The following is a 17,106-nucleotide window of genomic DNA, read 5'->3' on the forward strand; positions in this document are numbered from 1 at the left end:
GGAAAGCTATCCCAGCTACATGACCTTCAAACTGATTAGAGAAGCATAGCAGCACCAGTATCGGTTCTATCCCATAGAATTAGTGTTGCCCTGAATTAGTTACGCCCCTTCTGCCTGCCCTTTTTTCTTAAAAAAAGATTCATTTTATTTATTTGAAAGACAGAGGTACAGAGAGAGGTGGAGACAAAGGGAGGTCTTCCATCTGCTGGTTCACTCCCTAAATGGCCACAATGGCTGGAGCTGTGCCAATCTGAAGCCAGGAGCCAGGTTCTTTTTCTGGGTCTCCCACGTGGGTTCAGGGGCCTAAGGACTTGGCCATCTCCTGCTGCTTTCCCAGGAACATTAGTAAGGAGCTGGATTGTAAGTGGAGTAGCTGGAACTCGAACCAGTGACCATATGGGATGCCAGTGCTGCAGTCCAGGGCTTTAACCCACTGCACCATAGTGCTGGCCCCCTGCCTGCCCTTAAAAACTGTGTGTGTGTTTGTTAATAAAGTGAACATGTTCACTGAAACTTGTCTCTGGTGCTTGTGGAAGAATGCCTTCGCCCCATCATCCTGGTAGTATGCGGGCCTCCTGGGTCGAGCCTGCGTAACAGATTGAAACAACCCATTTGATATAGCCAGATTATAATCTGAAATTCTGAGTTATCCCCTCTATAACAGAAAACGTTCTCTATTAGACAAACTGTATAGTTAATGAAATACAGACTTAAAATACAATCTGGAGGAAAACACAAAGGTAGAAAATAGTTTACTGAATACCCGAATAAAAATAAAATCTCAGAAAATAACAAAACATGCAAAGAAAATAAGTCCAAGTGATCAATTTCAGCTCACAATTGATGGCTCTGATAGGTCTAAGAGTCAAAGGGATCACACAAACAAGACAAGTGTCTGCTAATACTAACTGATAGAATCAAAAAGGGAGAGAAAGATCCAACATGGGAAGCGGGATACACAGCAGACTCATAGAATGGCAGATGTCCTAAGCAACACTCTGGCCTCAGAATCAACCCTCAAGGCATTCAGATCTGGCTGAAGAGCCCATGAGAGTATAGTAGGCATGGAAAGCCAAGATATCATGGAAAAAAAAAAAAAGACCTAAATGAAAGATCTCTGTGAGTGAGATCCCAGTGGAAAGAACAGGGCCATCAAAGAAGGAGGTACCTTTCTCTGAAGGGAGGAGAGAACTTCCACTTTGACTATGACCCTATCGGAATAATATTAAAGTCAGCGAACTCTAAAGGCTTCCATAGCCCTGGCAACTCATGACTAGAGCCTAGGGAGATTACTGACGCCATGAACAGGAGTGTCAAATTGTTAAGTCAGCAATAGGAGTCACTGTGTACTTACATCCCATGTGGGATCTGTCCTTAATGTACAGTGATGCTATAACTAGTACTGAAACAGTATTTTTATACTTTGTGTTTCTGTGTGGGTACAAACTGATGAGGTCTTCACTAATTATCTACTGAATTGATCTTCTGTATATAAAGAGAATTGGAAATGAAAAAAACAACCTGGTGTTAAATTGGAAATGGCATAGAAAATTAATTAATTTTTTTAAAAAAAACTATTATGTAGTATCTCTGTCTTTAATGTGCTGTACATTGTTATTTAATGCTATAATTAGTACTCCAATGGTAGTTTTTTCACTTTGTATTGCTATATGGGCAAACTGTTGAAATCTTTACCTAATATGTACTAAACTGATCTTCTGTATAAAAAAAATAAAAATAAAAAAAAAATAAAACAGGAATTTAAAGAGCTGAGGCAATAACTTGAGAAGCAAAAAACATCATTACAGATTTAACAGAAAGAACAAAAGAATCTACATGGCTAAACATTGAATTACTAATACATGAAAGTCTTCAGATAAAATGAATGCAGAGGAAAAAGTCAAAGATTAAAGAATTAGAAGAAAATGGAAATGAAGCCCAGACAAGAAATGATTTAACATAAAGAACTGATGGTGGGGTGGGCTTTGGATCATCAGTTAAGATGCTGGCATCCATGTTAAAGTGCCTGGTTCAGGACCCAGCTCCATTATCCAGTTTCCTGCTAATGCACACTCTGGGATTCAGCAGGTGATGACTTGAGTGCTTGGGTCCCTGACACTCATGTAGGAGACCTGGACAGAGTTTTGGACTCTTGCCTTTAGACTGCCCTAGCCTTGGATGTTGCTGGCATTTCGAAGTGAGACAAGATGAAAGATTGATGTCCCTCTCTTGCCCTCTCTTCCTCTCCCTCTGTTTCCACATCTTTGTCACTCTGCTTTTCAAATAAATAGAAATTTAAAAGGCAATTAATGTCTTGAATTAGCACATGACTATGTACTAGAAAAGTATCCAAAAACATATACCAAAAAAGTCCTTGGAACAAAGTAATATTTTAATTGACAAATAATGAATAAATAGACATTCAAAGAAATTGTGATTTAGAACAAATTATATATGGAAACATTTTATTAAATTTTTGAATGTCAATATGAAGAAGAAAATATTTGGGTATCTAGTTAGCAAGGCAATCCAAAACAAGGGTTGACATGGGGATGGGTGGTAATAGTTAACACTCTATAATGTATCTCCACACTTCATAGCAATCCTTTACTCTAAAAGCGAACATGAGAAAGTTCTGAGGAAAAATGTTCTGATTCAATAAAATTATACCCACCCAATTTATGCCTTGAATATAAAGATAGTTGTAGCATATTCTCAAATATCTAAACTATTACAAATTTGACTATTTTCATTCTTTCTTTGAAGAAAATCATACTTTCAGTTGAATCTTGGCTAATAAAAAAAACATTTTGAAAAAGAAATGAATAGAAAAGTCAAGGCTTTACAAATGTGATGAATATTGAATATATTATATATAAATAAGACTTCAAAACAGAGGACATTATTATTATAATATATAGAGTTAGGCCAGCGCCACGGCTCACTAGGCTAATCCTCTGCCTGCGGCGCTGGCACCCTGGGTTTCAGTCCCAGTTGGGGCGCCAGATTCTGTACCGGTAGCCCCTCTTCCAGGCCAGCTCTCTGCTGTGGCCTGGGAAGGCAGTGGAGGATGACCCAAGTGCTTGGGCCCTGTACCCGCATGGGAGACCAGGAGAAGCACCTGACTCCTGGCTTCAGATCGGCGCAGGGCGCCAGCCGTAGCGGCCATTTGGGAGATGAACCAACGGAAAAAGAAAGACCTTTCTCTCTCTCTCTCTCTCACTGTCTAACTCTGCCTGTCAACAAAAAATATATGTACAAAGTTATAGAGCTGGATAGAATCTTTAAAATGATAATTTAAATAATAAAACTTAAGACTGATAAAAAAAAGAAATGTTTTATAAGAATGTTGGGCTACAGGCATTTGGCCTAGTAGGTAATATGCTGGATTAATATGTCTACATCCCATATTGGAGTACCTGGGCTGGAGTCCTGGCTCTGCCCTCAATTCCATCTTCCCATTAATGCAGATCCTAGGAGGTAGCATGTGGGATATAAGTTTTTGGGTTCCTGCTACCTACATAGGTGACCAGAAATGAGTTCCCAGCTCCTGGCTTCACCTTGGCCTTCCCTCAGTTATTAAGGACATTTGGAGAGTAAATTAACTGATAGGAACTCTCTATTACTCTCTGACTCTCTGACTCTCAAACACATTTTTTAAAAGAATGTGTTTTCTTTTTAATTACATGGAAAGATGCTAACTTTTAAAGCTCCTAAAATTTAAATACTTTAAAAAATACATATAATGTCTATCTTCAAAATTTGTATAACCCTTCCTTATAATTTTAAGAGGCATCATTGGAAATTAGTATCTCTTAAATCAAATAAACATTTATCTAAATTTCAACAGTTTATTCACCTTTACCTCTGTTTCTTTCTTTTCTGTTTTTGGTGTGTGTGTGTGTGTGTGTAGGTGTGGGTACATCTGGCTCTAAACAAATATGATAAATGTAGGAATCCCAAAATGGCCACCCCTAAGAAGACAGGTAGAGATAACAATGTGACTTTCCAAGGTGACTAGAGGTAAACAAGTTTGCTTGGAACACAAGTAAAATCACAGGATTAAAGGAAGAAATAGAAGAAAAACAATCCCAAAATTTAGAGGATGATTGTGATGACATCATGCTTATACTGATGACTACTTCATTATATCAAATTAGTGACTTTTTTTAAGAAAAAAATACAAGAAATTTTAAAAGAAGTTAAAAAACTAGCAAGAAGTAATTGACACTTCACAATCCATACTGGAAGCAATTCAGTGAGTGTTAGCAGATTTGAAAGTTCAATAAAATGCAAAATTTGGAAACAACATTAACCTGGAAGCTAATAAAATTTAAATATTTTTATAATACTTAATTTTTAAATAAATTTCAATATTGTTCAAAATGATAATTTCCTTTTTTCAAGTTCCTGGAAAGCAAGATTTTATTTCTTTCTTTCACTTTTTTTTTATATAACAAATACATTATCTCTAGGAGCTTTGTATAATTTTACTAAAAATCAGATTAGCAATCTTTTAAAAATTCCTGTTAAATATTTATCTCCACAAAAATATTTACCTTCTCTTTTCTCTGCTACAAATCTGTTCAACTCTTGTATTGTTGCCTTATCAACAGATATATGTACTTTTAGTTCATCCAATTCTTCTTGAAGATTCAATCTATAAAAATTAAAGGAAAAATTATTTAAAATGTTAAGGAATAATAGAGAAAACAAATAAAGGCAGAAAGGCGTTTTCAAATATATAATCGGAGAATGTTTAGAAAACTATATTAACAGGGAGCTGGCACTGTGGCGTCGCGGGCTAAACCCCTGGCCTGAGTGCTGGCATCCCATATGGGCACCGGTTCTAGTCCCAGCTGCTCCTCTCCGATCCAACTCTCTTGTATGGCCTGGAATAGCAGTAAAAGATGGCCCAAGTGCTTGGGCCCCTGCACCCACGTGAGAGACCTGGAAGAAGCTCCTGGCTCCTGGCTTCAGATCAGCACAGCTCCAGCTGTTGTGGCCATCTGGGGAGTGAACGAGCGGATGGAAGACCTCTCTCTGTCTCTACCTCTCTCTGTAACTCTGTCTTTCAAATAAATAAGAAATAAATCTTTAAAAAAAAAAGAAAACTATATTAACAATATTAACAAATCCTAAAAATAAGAATTACATTTTAAGGAGGATTTAAAAGCAAAATGTTTCATGTAAGTGATTTCTGCTAACTTCAGTTAGGTAATTATTTTAAATACTTAAAAGATAGATTATATGATTTTAAAAATCATGTATTGAGTTGCTCAATCAATTCCTTTAAAAATGTATTTATTTATTTACTTTTATTTCAAAAGACAGAGATATAGAGAAAGATCTCACCTACTTATTCACTCTCTAAATGCCCACAGCAGGCAGGGCTGGTTGGGTAAAAGCCAGGAACCATGAATGCTATTCAGCTTTCCTATGTCAGTGGCAAGAGCCATCACCTCTACCCACCAAAGTCTGCATTAGCAGTAAGCTGGAGTCAGAAGCCAGATGTGGGAATCAAACTCAGACACTCTGATGTGGGACAAGGGAATATTAATTGATATACTTAAATGTGTGCTCCTTGACCATTTTCTAGTACAGAGTTAGTGTAGGTAGAACAGTATTTTAAAGTGTTAAAACTTACCACTGAAAACAAAGACAGTAAATCTCTAATTGCCAAATAAAGACAAACAACTCTTACAATAAAATGGAACTAAGCTAACATGCTGAATATTGGATATGGGTCAAATTTTACCCATGGGGACTGAAGACTGTGAAATCTGAGTGGGGATGGAAGTTCAGACCCATTGCCCTATATGGTGAAGAGACAATACTGGGCTAACTACAGGGAGGCAAAAAGGTGCTGAATGAAAATACCAACATTTGAGCTTATGTGTTAAGGTTTCCATTAAAAAGGGTCCTTCTATTGGGCCAGCGCAGTGGCTCACTTGGTTAATCCTCCACCTGTGGTGCAGGCATCCCATATGGGTTCCGAGTTCTAGTCCCGGTTGCTCCTCTTCCAATCCAGCTCTCTGCTGTGGCCCACAAAGGCAATGGAGGATGGTCCAAGAGCTTGGGCCCCTGCACCTGCATCAGAGACTAGGAAGAAGCACCTGGCTCCTGGCTTCGGATCAGAGCAGCACCGGCTGTAGCGGCCATTTGGAGAGTGAACCAATGGAGGGAAGGCCTTTCTCTGACTCTCTCTCTCACTGTCTATAACTCTACCTGTCCCCCCCCCCCCCAAAAAAAAGAGTCCTTCTGCTCTCCAATCTGAGGGTAGGATAGAGACAATCACATGAGATCAGGATACTAAACCTATATCACTGGATTTAAAATTGAGCTAACACATTTGTAGAAACATCAAAAATTAACAGTTTTATAAAAATATAAAATGCCAGTGTATACACAACAGTTTAGGCAGAAACATTTGACAACACAGAAAACAACAGAGAAAATGGATGGCAGAAAAATCAACACAGAAAATACTTCTCAAAGAAGTCAAGCTTTCAGATACAAGTAAATGAATATGTTCAAAGATATGAATGCCAGTCTGTATATCACACTGCCCAAAATGCGAGAATGTACAACCAAACATAGGTAATAGAACAATTCAAAATAATTTTTATAATTAATTTTTGTTTAAACATTAAAAACCAAAAAGAGATGATAAACATATAAATAATGTTATGAAACAAAATATAAGAAAACATCAAATAATATGTCTAGAAATGTTAAATAAAACAAAAATTCATAATAATAACACAATAATGGAAATTAAAAAAATTCAATGGAAGAATTAAATACCATGCAGAAAAAGGTAATGAGCATTGCTAAAAAGGAAGACGATACAAAGAGACAGAAAATAGTAGAGACATACAAAGTATTTTGGAAAATGAAATCTGGAGAGCATCCAATGCAAATTATTCAAGGAAAGGAGGGAATAAGGATTCAGGTTAGGTTACAGTGAAAATTCAATAACCATGGGTTGGAGAGCTGATGAAATATGTGAACTAACAGATTAAGAAAAGATGAAAAATTGCAAGCAGAACAAATAAAACTACACTCACATTTAAATTTATCATTTTCAAACTGCCAGACATCAGAGACAATTTTTAACCAACTTGAAAACAATTCACTAATAACTAAAGAACTTTGTAATAATAACACACTTCTTTGTATCAACAAGAAAATCAGAGGGTAAATACGTAATATGTTCTATGTACCAAGATTTGTTATTTATAGATCCTAAATGAAAAAACATTAAAGAATATATTTTAGGAACAAAAAACTTAAAAGCAAGGTATGAAACAAAACATGCAATGATGATGAAATATACTGGTAAATGTGTACATGGAACAAAATGATATCTTTTATATTTATATAAAACAATAATAACAATTCCTTCTAAATGAAGGTAGAACTAAAATTCTGGACAACAAACTCACATAAAATCATGGGAAGAAACAGAATTAAAGCATTTTAAGGTCCTTGTACTGTTGGAGGACAGAGGGACTAATGAACTTCAAAGTTTGTAAACTACATGATGCATGTTATAATTTTAAGGATAATTTAAAGAATGGAAAACAAATGTAAAATTTACAAATTAGAGGAGATCATTATAGAAATGAAAAAAATATAATCAAGCTGAAGGCAAAAACACCATTGTAAAAAGAGCATAAAACAAAAATATATACTAAGGAAAAAGCAATTTAGAGATAATGATGGCCATTACAAAAATATCAAAAGAATGACTTAAAGGAAAATATTTAGTTCTAAATTTTTATGTACCCAACAATATAAAATAAAACTCTTATAATGGAGGTTGGCATTGTGGTATAGCAGGTTAGGCCATCGCCTGCAGTGCCAGCACTCCGTATGGGCACTGGTTCAAATCCCAGCTGCTCCACTTCTGATCCAGTTCCCTGCTAATGCCCTGGGGAAGTGTGGAGGATGCACCAAGTGCTTGGGCCCCTGAACCCACATGGGCAACCCGGAAGAAGCTCTTGGCTCCTGGCCTTGGCCTGGCCCAGTCCCGGCCATTTGGGGAATGAACCGGTGGATAGAAGACCTCTCTCTCTCTGTCTCTCCCCACCCTCCCTGTAATTACCCATCTCTGTAATTCTGCCTTTCAAATAAATAAAATGAAATAAACTTAAAAAAAAACTCTTATGGTGATTCAAATGAGAAAAAGATACATAAACTAAAATGTAAGAGTCTCTGCTTTCTCTAAACTTACTACTTGAAAAAACTGATAACAGTCTGATGTGTATACTTACATTTCTTGTTCATTTAAACATAAAGGAACATACACGAGGATTTTAAAAAACTGGAGTGTTTTGATCCTGACAGCTACCTAGATCGATTACAGATAAAAGAAAGAGCATATTCTGAGGTACACACATAGAGTCAATGATGTTTAGAATAGGTTCCTGATTTGTTTAGTTAAGAACACAGAGCACACTGAAGCAAGATGGCCAAACAAAGAAAAATCAAATGTAACTTATCCCAACTTAGTTTTCCCTGGCTCTGAGATCCCTAAGCCAGCACTATACAGAGCTACACTTTTTGAAAATGTTGGCCTGTGCCACGGCTCAATAGGCTAATCCTCTGCCTTGCGGCGCCGGCACACCGGGTTCTAGTCCCGGTCGGGGCACCGATTCTGTCCCGGTTGCCCCTCTTCCAGGCCAGCTCTCTGCTGTGGCCAGGGAGTGCAGTGGAGGATGGCCCAAGTGCTTGGGCTCTGCACCCCATGGGAGACCAGGATAAGCACCTGGCTCCTGCCATCGGATCAGCGCGGTGCGCCGGTCGCAGCGCACTGGCTGCGGCGGCCATTGGAGGGTGAACCAACGGCAAAGGAAGACCTTTCTCTCTGTCTCTCTCTCTCTCACTATCCACTCTGCCTGTAAAAAATTTAAAAAAAAATAAAGAAAAAAAATGTTATTTCTTGCTTCTTTACGAATATTTTATACTTAGCATTTGCTTCTTGTAGAAAGAATATTTTATATAGACATCAGGAACCAACATGAGTCAAGCTAAGCACCAACAAACCACATTTTAAAGGGTTACTGGGGAAGAGGCTGACAGAGTCAGTCAGTGCCTTGGCATAAGCAGGATGGGCATTGGCTATCTACTGACTCTGGTTTACTATGCATTTATTCTCATGTTTCTGATACTCTGGTATGAAGATTATCATTCAAAATCTATTTTATTACTGGACAATAGGTGGCACAGAACTGTGATCCCTAAGTGAAACCAATAACAAGAGAGTCCCTAATGAATTGCCCAGATTTAGGCACTTTCCAGACCATGATGCAGAGAGATGGGTCCCAAGAAGAACATGGTGGTCTGAGTTGCAAAAAGAGTTTAGAAAAGCTCAAGTGGCTGGAATTTGTTAATCTGTGAAGCACTCTACCCAGAGAGGAAGAAACTACATTGAGAAAGAGCTCTATAAATCTATGTAAGAATTCCATTGAATCTATGGCTATATATGTGGTATATGCACAGTATGAAATAAAACAAGGTCAGGCAAAGAACAAGTGCCACAAATGAAACTATTCCCAGAGTTTACAGGGGATTGAGATCTACTTTTAGTAGTGACCAGTGAGAGAAGACAATCTTTGCTGACTCCAGGGGCATTCAGTAGAGAACCCAAAAGGTAGTAAGGAGAGAGAAACAAATCCCTGGTAAAGGATAATTTAATGTACTGAAGAAGTTTTTTTTAAAAAAAATCTGAAAATACATAAGCTTAGATTTTTAGCACAACTTCCTGAGTAATCAATAGAAAAAGTAAACAGAATTCTATAAGGATACAAAATATGTGAAGAACGGTATCAAAAACATAGCTTAACTGACATTTAAAACACTTTTCTTTCACCCAACAACTGCAATAGAAACATTGTTTTTTAGTGCCATGACACAGTCACCAAGATAAGACCACATGTTTGGTATAAACAAATTATTAATAAAGCTAACACAGAATTTCAATTTGAGAAGATGAAAATATCTAGAGGTGGTACTAATAATGCAGCATGACACTGTAACTATTCTTAATGTCTCAGAACTATACACCTAAAGAAACTCAAATTATGAATGTTAGATCCTATAAATTTTACCACAATTAAAAAAAATATATATATATATATACACACACAATTAAGTTTAATTGTACAGGAAATTAATGTATAAATCATGTGTATACTTTAACAGATAGGAAGGGCAAGAAAAAGAAAGGAGGGAAAGTACAAACTCTAAGGGAATTCATTATTCCCTAATTTCTTACATGTATAATTGAATTATACTATAAGTACTTTTGTATTTATTTATAATAAGTATTTCCAATGAAAGCCCTAGAGGACATGTGCCATTTATTAAACAGTTTTTTTAGGTGCTGGAATCATACGTGCATTTCTTCTTTTGATGTTAGTCTCTGAATCTTGCATAGTTATACATATTTTTTACTCATGTCATTGTATTTATGAAACATAATATCTTTATTTTGAAGTAAAAAAATAGATTGAGACTCAAAAAAAGGGAAAACATAAAAACAGAAAGGCTTAGAAAGCTTTATTTTTATTACAAGTTTTTTATTGTATATTTATGTGCTAATTGATTACTATTTATGTTCTCCAATAACAGAAGCTGTATGAGGCCTGAAACCACCTGTGTTCAGTTCAATATTTTACTTCTGGTACCTGGCATATTTATTGAATCAATGAATGAAATCAAAAGCAACACAAATGGTTACTGATTCAGATAATACATAACTGGCATTATAGAACTTCCCAGTTTAAAAGCACTTTTCACAGGTATTCTTTACTTAAGTATAGTGTTTACTCCCTTCCAGGGACCAGTGCTCTGTTTTATGACTATTCAAAGCCCAAATATAGGCCTCATGTTGTGTCACACTGAAGCCTGCTAAAAGACAAAAGAAGAATATAAGGGACTAGAGTCTTCAGAGTTCTAACTTAGCAATGAATTAGTTTTTCTATTAATGTTCTGAAAATTTCCACTCTAACTTAGGGATACTTAATAGATGAATATACTTCCTGGGGCCGGCCCTTTGGCGTAGCGGGTTAAAGCCCTGGCCTGAGCGCTGGCATCTCATATAGGCACCGGTTCTAGTTCCGGCTGCTCCTCTTCTGATCCAGCTCTCTGCTCTGGCCTGGGATAGTGGTGGAGGATGGCCCAAGTGCTTGGGTCCCTGCACCTACATGGGAGATCCAGAGGAGGCTCGAGGCTCCTGGCTTCAGATTGGCTCAACTCCAGCTGTTGCGGCCATCGGGGGAGTGAACCAGTGGATGGAAGACCCCTCTCTCTGTCTCTACCTCTCTCTATAACTCTGTCTTTCAAATAAATAAAAAAATAAATCTTTTAAAAAAAGATGAATATACTTCCTATGTGCTCCAACCATACTTGATAAATTTCTTGTACCTGATTTTCAAATTGCCTTTCTTTCAAACAGACCCTGTTTGAAAGCACAGATACATGTAAATTCGCATTTGTTATATGATCTTATTAGCTATTGCTTATATCATAGAGTAAAATAAAAAAAAAATACTTGCATACAAATGTGCACAGTAGCTCTATTCACAGCGGCCAAAAGGTGGAAGTAACTCGACTCTCCACCAATGGATAAAGAATAAATAAATTATAGTACACGAGTATACATATAATGGCAAAGTATTCAACCATAAAACATGATGTTCAGATACATGTTACAATGTGGATCAATCTTAAAAACATTATGGTAAGTGAAAGGAGCCAGATACAAAAAGTCACATATTGTATATTTATATGAAATATTCAGAATAGGCAAATCCAAGGAGAAAGAAAATAGATTATTGGTTGGCAGCAGCTAGCAGAGGGACAAATAGAGAAATGGGGAGTGACTGCTTAATAGTTACGTGGTATCTTTTGGTGGTGATTAAAATGCTTTGAAATTCGATAAAGCTCAGACTGCATAACATTGTGAATGCATTAAATGCTTCGGAATTGTAAAAGAAAACTAATAGCAATTTGTATATAGCTAATGGCTATTTTAAAATACATTTATTTTTAAGATATGTCATAATGGCTGGCAGACATTTTTCTCTATTTTAATTTCATCTTGTTAGAGAAATGCAGTTCCTAAAATACTCATTTTTTTTTTTTTGACAGTCAGAGTGGACAGTGAGAGAGAGAGACAGAGAGAAAGGCCTTCCTTTTTGCCGTTGGCTCACCCTCCAATGGCCGCTGCAGCCGGCGCACTGCGGCCGGTGCATCGTGCTGATCTGAAGCCAGGAGCCAGGTGCTTCTCCTGGTCTCCCATGCGGGTGCAGGGCCCAAGCACTTGGGCCATCCTCCACTGCACTCCCAGGCCATAGCAGAGAGCTGGCCTGGAAGAGGGGCAACCAGGACAGAATCCGGCGCCCCAACCAGGACTAGAACCCGGTGTGCCGGCACCGCAGGCAGAGGATTAGCCTATTGAGACGTGGTGCCAGCCTAAAATACTCATTTCTACACAGCAAAAATATAATATTCTTGCTACGAATACCAGGAATCATTCTTTGCAAAGGAAAAAAAAAACTGATTGAGCACTCCTAAGGGTGCAATATTTTGATTTTTAGCTCCTTAAGCAATTATTATTGAATTTTATAAGACATTCTTTCAAACTATGGGCTACATATATTTAACCAAGATCGAAGAAAGTATGCCAGCCTCAGCTATGCCATTGATCTGTAGCTTGCTAACTTTTTATCAATGAGGAAAAATGAAGAAAAGATAATTAAACAAACAAGACTAAGTCTAGTTATAGTATAAGGCTTAAAATTCCCTAATTTGGGGCTGGCACTGTGGCACAGCCAGTTAATGTAATGCCAGCATCCCATACAGGTGCAGGTTTGAGTCCTGGCTGCTGTACTCCCGATCCAGCTCCCTGCCAATGTGCCTGGGAAAGCAGAAGAAGATGGCCCAGGTGCTAGGGCCCCTGTACCCTCATGTGAGACCTGGATGAGGATTCTGGCTTCTAGCTTTCATCTGGCCCAGTCAAGGCATGTAGCCATTTGTGGAGTGAACAAGAGGATGGAAGATCTCTTTATGTCTCACTTGCTCACATACTCTCTTTCTTTCTCTCTGTAACTCTTTCAAATAAATAAATTATTTTCTAAAAATTCCCTAATTCTATAAAATAATACTGAAGTTGTTGTTGTTGTTGTTGTTTTTTTTTTTTTTTTTTTTTTTTTTATCATGAAGTCTAAATCCCTTAGCATTTATCCTACTTCTAAACCTTCACTGATAAACTCACCAGTCAGAATTCTCGGAGCCAACCTGGAAAGTCATCAGTATTTCTTCACAAATATTTTTTATTTACATACTTCTTTTCTAGTGTGAAATGCAGAGAGAGAGATAGAATAAGAGAGAGAGAGAGATTGATTGTCCATCCCTACATGATTCACTTCCCAAATGTCTGCCACAGCCAGAGTTGGGCCAGCCCAAACCTAAGGGCCCAAAACCAAAACAGGTCTCAAATGTGGGTGGCCAGAACTCAACCTATGAGTCATCACCTGCTACCTCCCAGGTAGCAGTTTCCTGCCTAAGCTGGAACTCAAACCCCTGGTGCTATAAAACAGGATGCAGGTATCCCAAGTGGCATCTTAACTACTGTGCCAAACACCTACCTCATACTTATTTTATGAAAAAATTTAAAGCAGCAAAGGGAAAAAAAGGCAGGTGGATGAGCTTGATGGTCAAGTAGTTTATATAAAGATTTAGATATGCTCAGATCTGTATTAAAAACCCCTCAGGGGCACTGATGAAAAAAATATGGATTTGTAAGGATATGGATGGATATAAACATTTGAGTTTATTCTAGTTGACTGAGGCGAAATGATGGTAGTCTGGATGGAGGCAATACTAGTAAGAATGGGAAAAATAAAAATAGAGATACCTGTGAAATCTTCAAACATGGTATGGACAAAATTACACTGCCACTTACTGAGATTTAGAGTATTGGATAAAGAGTAACTATTCAGATGAAAATCATGAATTTGGTTTTAGAAGTTTTGAATAGAACATCCAAAAGGGGACACTGTGTAGGCATTTGGTTATACTGATTCTTAGTTCAAAAGAGAAGTCTAGGCTAGAAATATAGAGTTGAAAGTTAACTGACAAGAGATGATAACTGAAACTATGGGAGCATATGTGATTGTCACAGGAGAATATATGAATTAAGTACAGAGAATGCTACCACAAACTTCTAAAATATTGCAGAAGTAAAAATTGATTTCAGGGTGAAGAGCTGATAAAGGGGAATGGGGTCTAGAGAATCAGGGACAAAAAAAAAATAAAAGAATGGTGAAACATGAAAGATAACAATTTGTTTTTGAAGAAGATGTGATCACAGCTCCTTGCTAGTGTACCTGGGCAAGCAGCAGCAGATGGCAAGTTAACCCTCTGCCTGCATCGCTGTTATCCCATGTGGGTGTCAGTTTGAGTCCTGGCTTCTTCACTTCCAATCCAGATCCCCGCTAATGTGCCTGGGAAAGCAGAAGATGGCCCAAGTGCTTGGGTACCTGCACTCACGTGGGAGACACAGAAGTTCGGGGCTCCTGGCTTTGTCCTGGCTCAACCCTGGACACTGCAGTCATCTGGTGACTGAGCCAGCAGATGGAAGATTTCTCTCTCTCTCTCTCTCTCTCTCTCTCTCCCTCACTCTCTGTTTCACTCTCTCTCTCTCTCTCTGTAGCCTTTCAAATAAATATATCAATCTTAATAAAAGGTTAAAGTAACTGTTTGAGACTCTAACAAAACAACTAGTTTACAAATATAATAAAAATGATGCTACCACTGACTTTTTTTATTTCATAAATGTGAATTTATAAAGTACAACTTTTGTATTGTTGTGGCTTCCCCCCCAACCTCCCTCCCTCCCGTGGCCCTCCCCTCTCCCTCTCCCATCCCGTCCTTTATCGAGTTTCATTTTTAATTACCTTCATAAACTGAAGATCAACTTAGTATATACTAAGCAAGGATTTCAACAGGCTGCACTCACAAAACCGCACAAGGTATAGGGTATTGTTCGACTAGTAGTGTTTTTAAGTTTCATAGTAAAACACATTAAGGACAGAGATCCTACATGGGGATCATGTACCCAGTGACTCCTGTTGTTGATTTAACAATTGGCACTCTTATTTGTGACGTCAGCAATCACCCGAGACTCTTGCTATAAGCTGTTTAGGCTATGGAAGTCCCTTGAGTTCACCAACTCTGAACTTGTTTAGTCAAGGCCCTGTCACAGTGGAGGTTCCTTCCTGCTTCAGAGAAAGGTGCCTCTCTCCTTGATGGCCTGTTCCTTCTGCTGGGGTCTTGTTCACCAGGGTCTTTCATTTAGATTGTTTTTTTTTGCCACCGTGTCATGGCTTTCCAGTAAAAAAACAATGAAATCTGGGCATTTACAACAAAATAGAGGAAGCTGGAAAACATCATGCTGAGTGAAATAAGCCAGTCCAAAAGGGACAAATATCATATGTTCTCCCTGATCAATGGCAACTAAACAAGCATCTAAAATGATACCCATTGAAGTGAAATGGATACTATGAGAGACAATGACATGATCAGCCCTTGTCTTGACTGTTAAGAACAACTTACTATTTTATTCCTTTTAGTATTTTTGTTGTTGTTGTTGTTGTTGCTGTTGCTCTGTTTGTTCTACATAAGACCACTGGTTGAACTCTGTAATCAATGCACAATCATTCTTAGGCGTTTAAAATTAACAGAAAAGTGATCTATGTTAAACATAGGAGGCCGGCGCTGGGGCTTAACAGGCTAATCCTCCGCCTTGCGGCACCGGCACACCGGGTTCTAGTCCTGGTTGGGGCACCGGATTCTGTCCTGGTTGCCCCTTTTCCAGGCCAGCTCTCTGCTATGGCCTGGGAGTGCAGTGGAGGATGGCCCAAGTGCTTGGGCCCTGCACCCGCATGGGAGACCAGGAGAAGCACCTGGCTCCTGGCTTCAGATCAGCACTATGCGCCAGCCGCAGCGGCCACTGGAGGGTGAGCCAACGGCAAAAAGGAAGGCCTTTCTCTCTGTCTCTCTCTCTCTCACTACCCACTCTGCCTGTCAAATAAATTAAAAAAAACAAAAACAAAAACATAGGAGTGGGAATAAGAGAGGGAGGAGATATATAGGTTGGCACATGCTCACTCAGACTTACCTCCAATGGTGGAACTAGAAATGTGCCAGGGGATTTCAACTCAATCTTACCAAGGAGGCAGGTACCAATGCCAGCGCACTTGGTAAAGTGATAAGTATAAATACACAACCGATCAAAAAGATAGGGTAAGTGTCGAAGAGATTTCACAAAAAAGACCAGTGTAAGTAAATAATGAAGGATAGAATTAAAAGGGAGAGAATGATCCATCGGGGGAAGCAGGACACACAGCAGACTCATAGAATGGCAAATGCCCAAAACAGCACTCCTGCCTCAGAATCAAGCCTTGGGACATTCGGATCTGGCTACCACTGACTTTTACGGTGTTTCTACCATTGAGTATAGTCAGAAATATTTAGTTGCTGCTAAATTTCAAATAAAATGTGAGGCCATTGTAAAAGGGTGGCATATTATTTCCCTTTCTTTTTACTAGTGCTAGGCAGAGTGCCCAGCTGCAGTAATTTATATAGGCTACAGATTAGTAGAAAAAGACCAAAAATGTAAAATGTAAAATGTAAAATGTAAAATGTAAAATGTCTGAGGACTTGAAAAATTTGAATGGAATATAGTTATATAATATTTCATTTTGATTTACAAAATACATATAGTTACTATATCATAATTATATTTTGACCAGAAAATCATACAGTTATCTAAGAAATGAAGAACTGGCTGGTCATTCAACATTTATCTAACATGTTCCTTCAATCAATATTTAAATTACACAATTCAGGGCCAAGTACTAAACTTCAGTGATTAGTGAAGATTAATAAAACTCTGAAGAGGTTTAGTCTAGGGATACCTCCCATGTACTAGTGAAGTAAAACTTCTATTTGGATGTTAGGCAGTATAAAAGCCAAACAAGCTTTCAGAAATGCCAATGGGCTTATTTTCCTCTCTTGCTCAGTTGAGAATGT

General features: G+C 38.0%; 1 protein-coding gene across 10 annotated transcripts in view; it reads right to left on the reverse strand.

Moving 5' to 3' along the window:
* Positions 1-17,106, reverse strand: part of LOC133771829 (endophilin-A1) — a 717,118-nt gene that overhangs the window by 459,888 nt on the left and 240,124 nt on the right. For all 10 annotated transcript variants that reach the window (XM_062208166.1, XM_062208164.1, XM_062208168.1 and 7 more), the window contains one exon: positions 4,560-4,660. In XM_062208166.1, coding sequence (XP_062064150.1) covers positions 4,560-4,660 — 101 coding nt within the window. The remainder of the gene's footprint in view (positions 1-4,559; positions 4,661-17,106) is intronic.

Source organism: Lepus europaeus, chromosome 12, assembly GCF_033115175.1.
Source record: "Lepus europaeus isolate LE1 chromosome 12, mLepTim1.pri, whole genome shotgun sequence".
Lineage (NCBI taxonomy): Eukaryota > Metazoa > Chordata > Mammalia > Lagomorpha > Leporidae > Lepus > Lepus europaeus.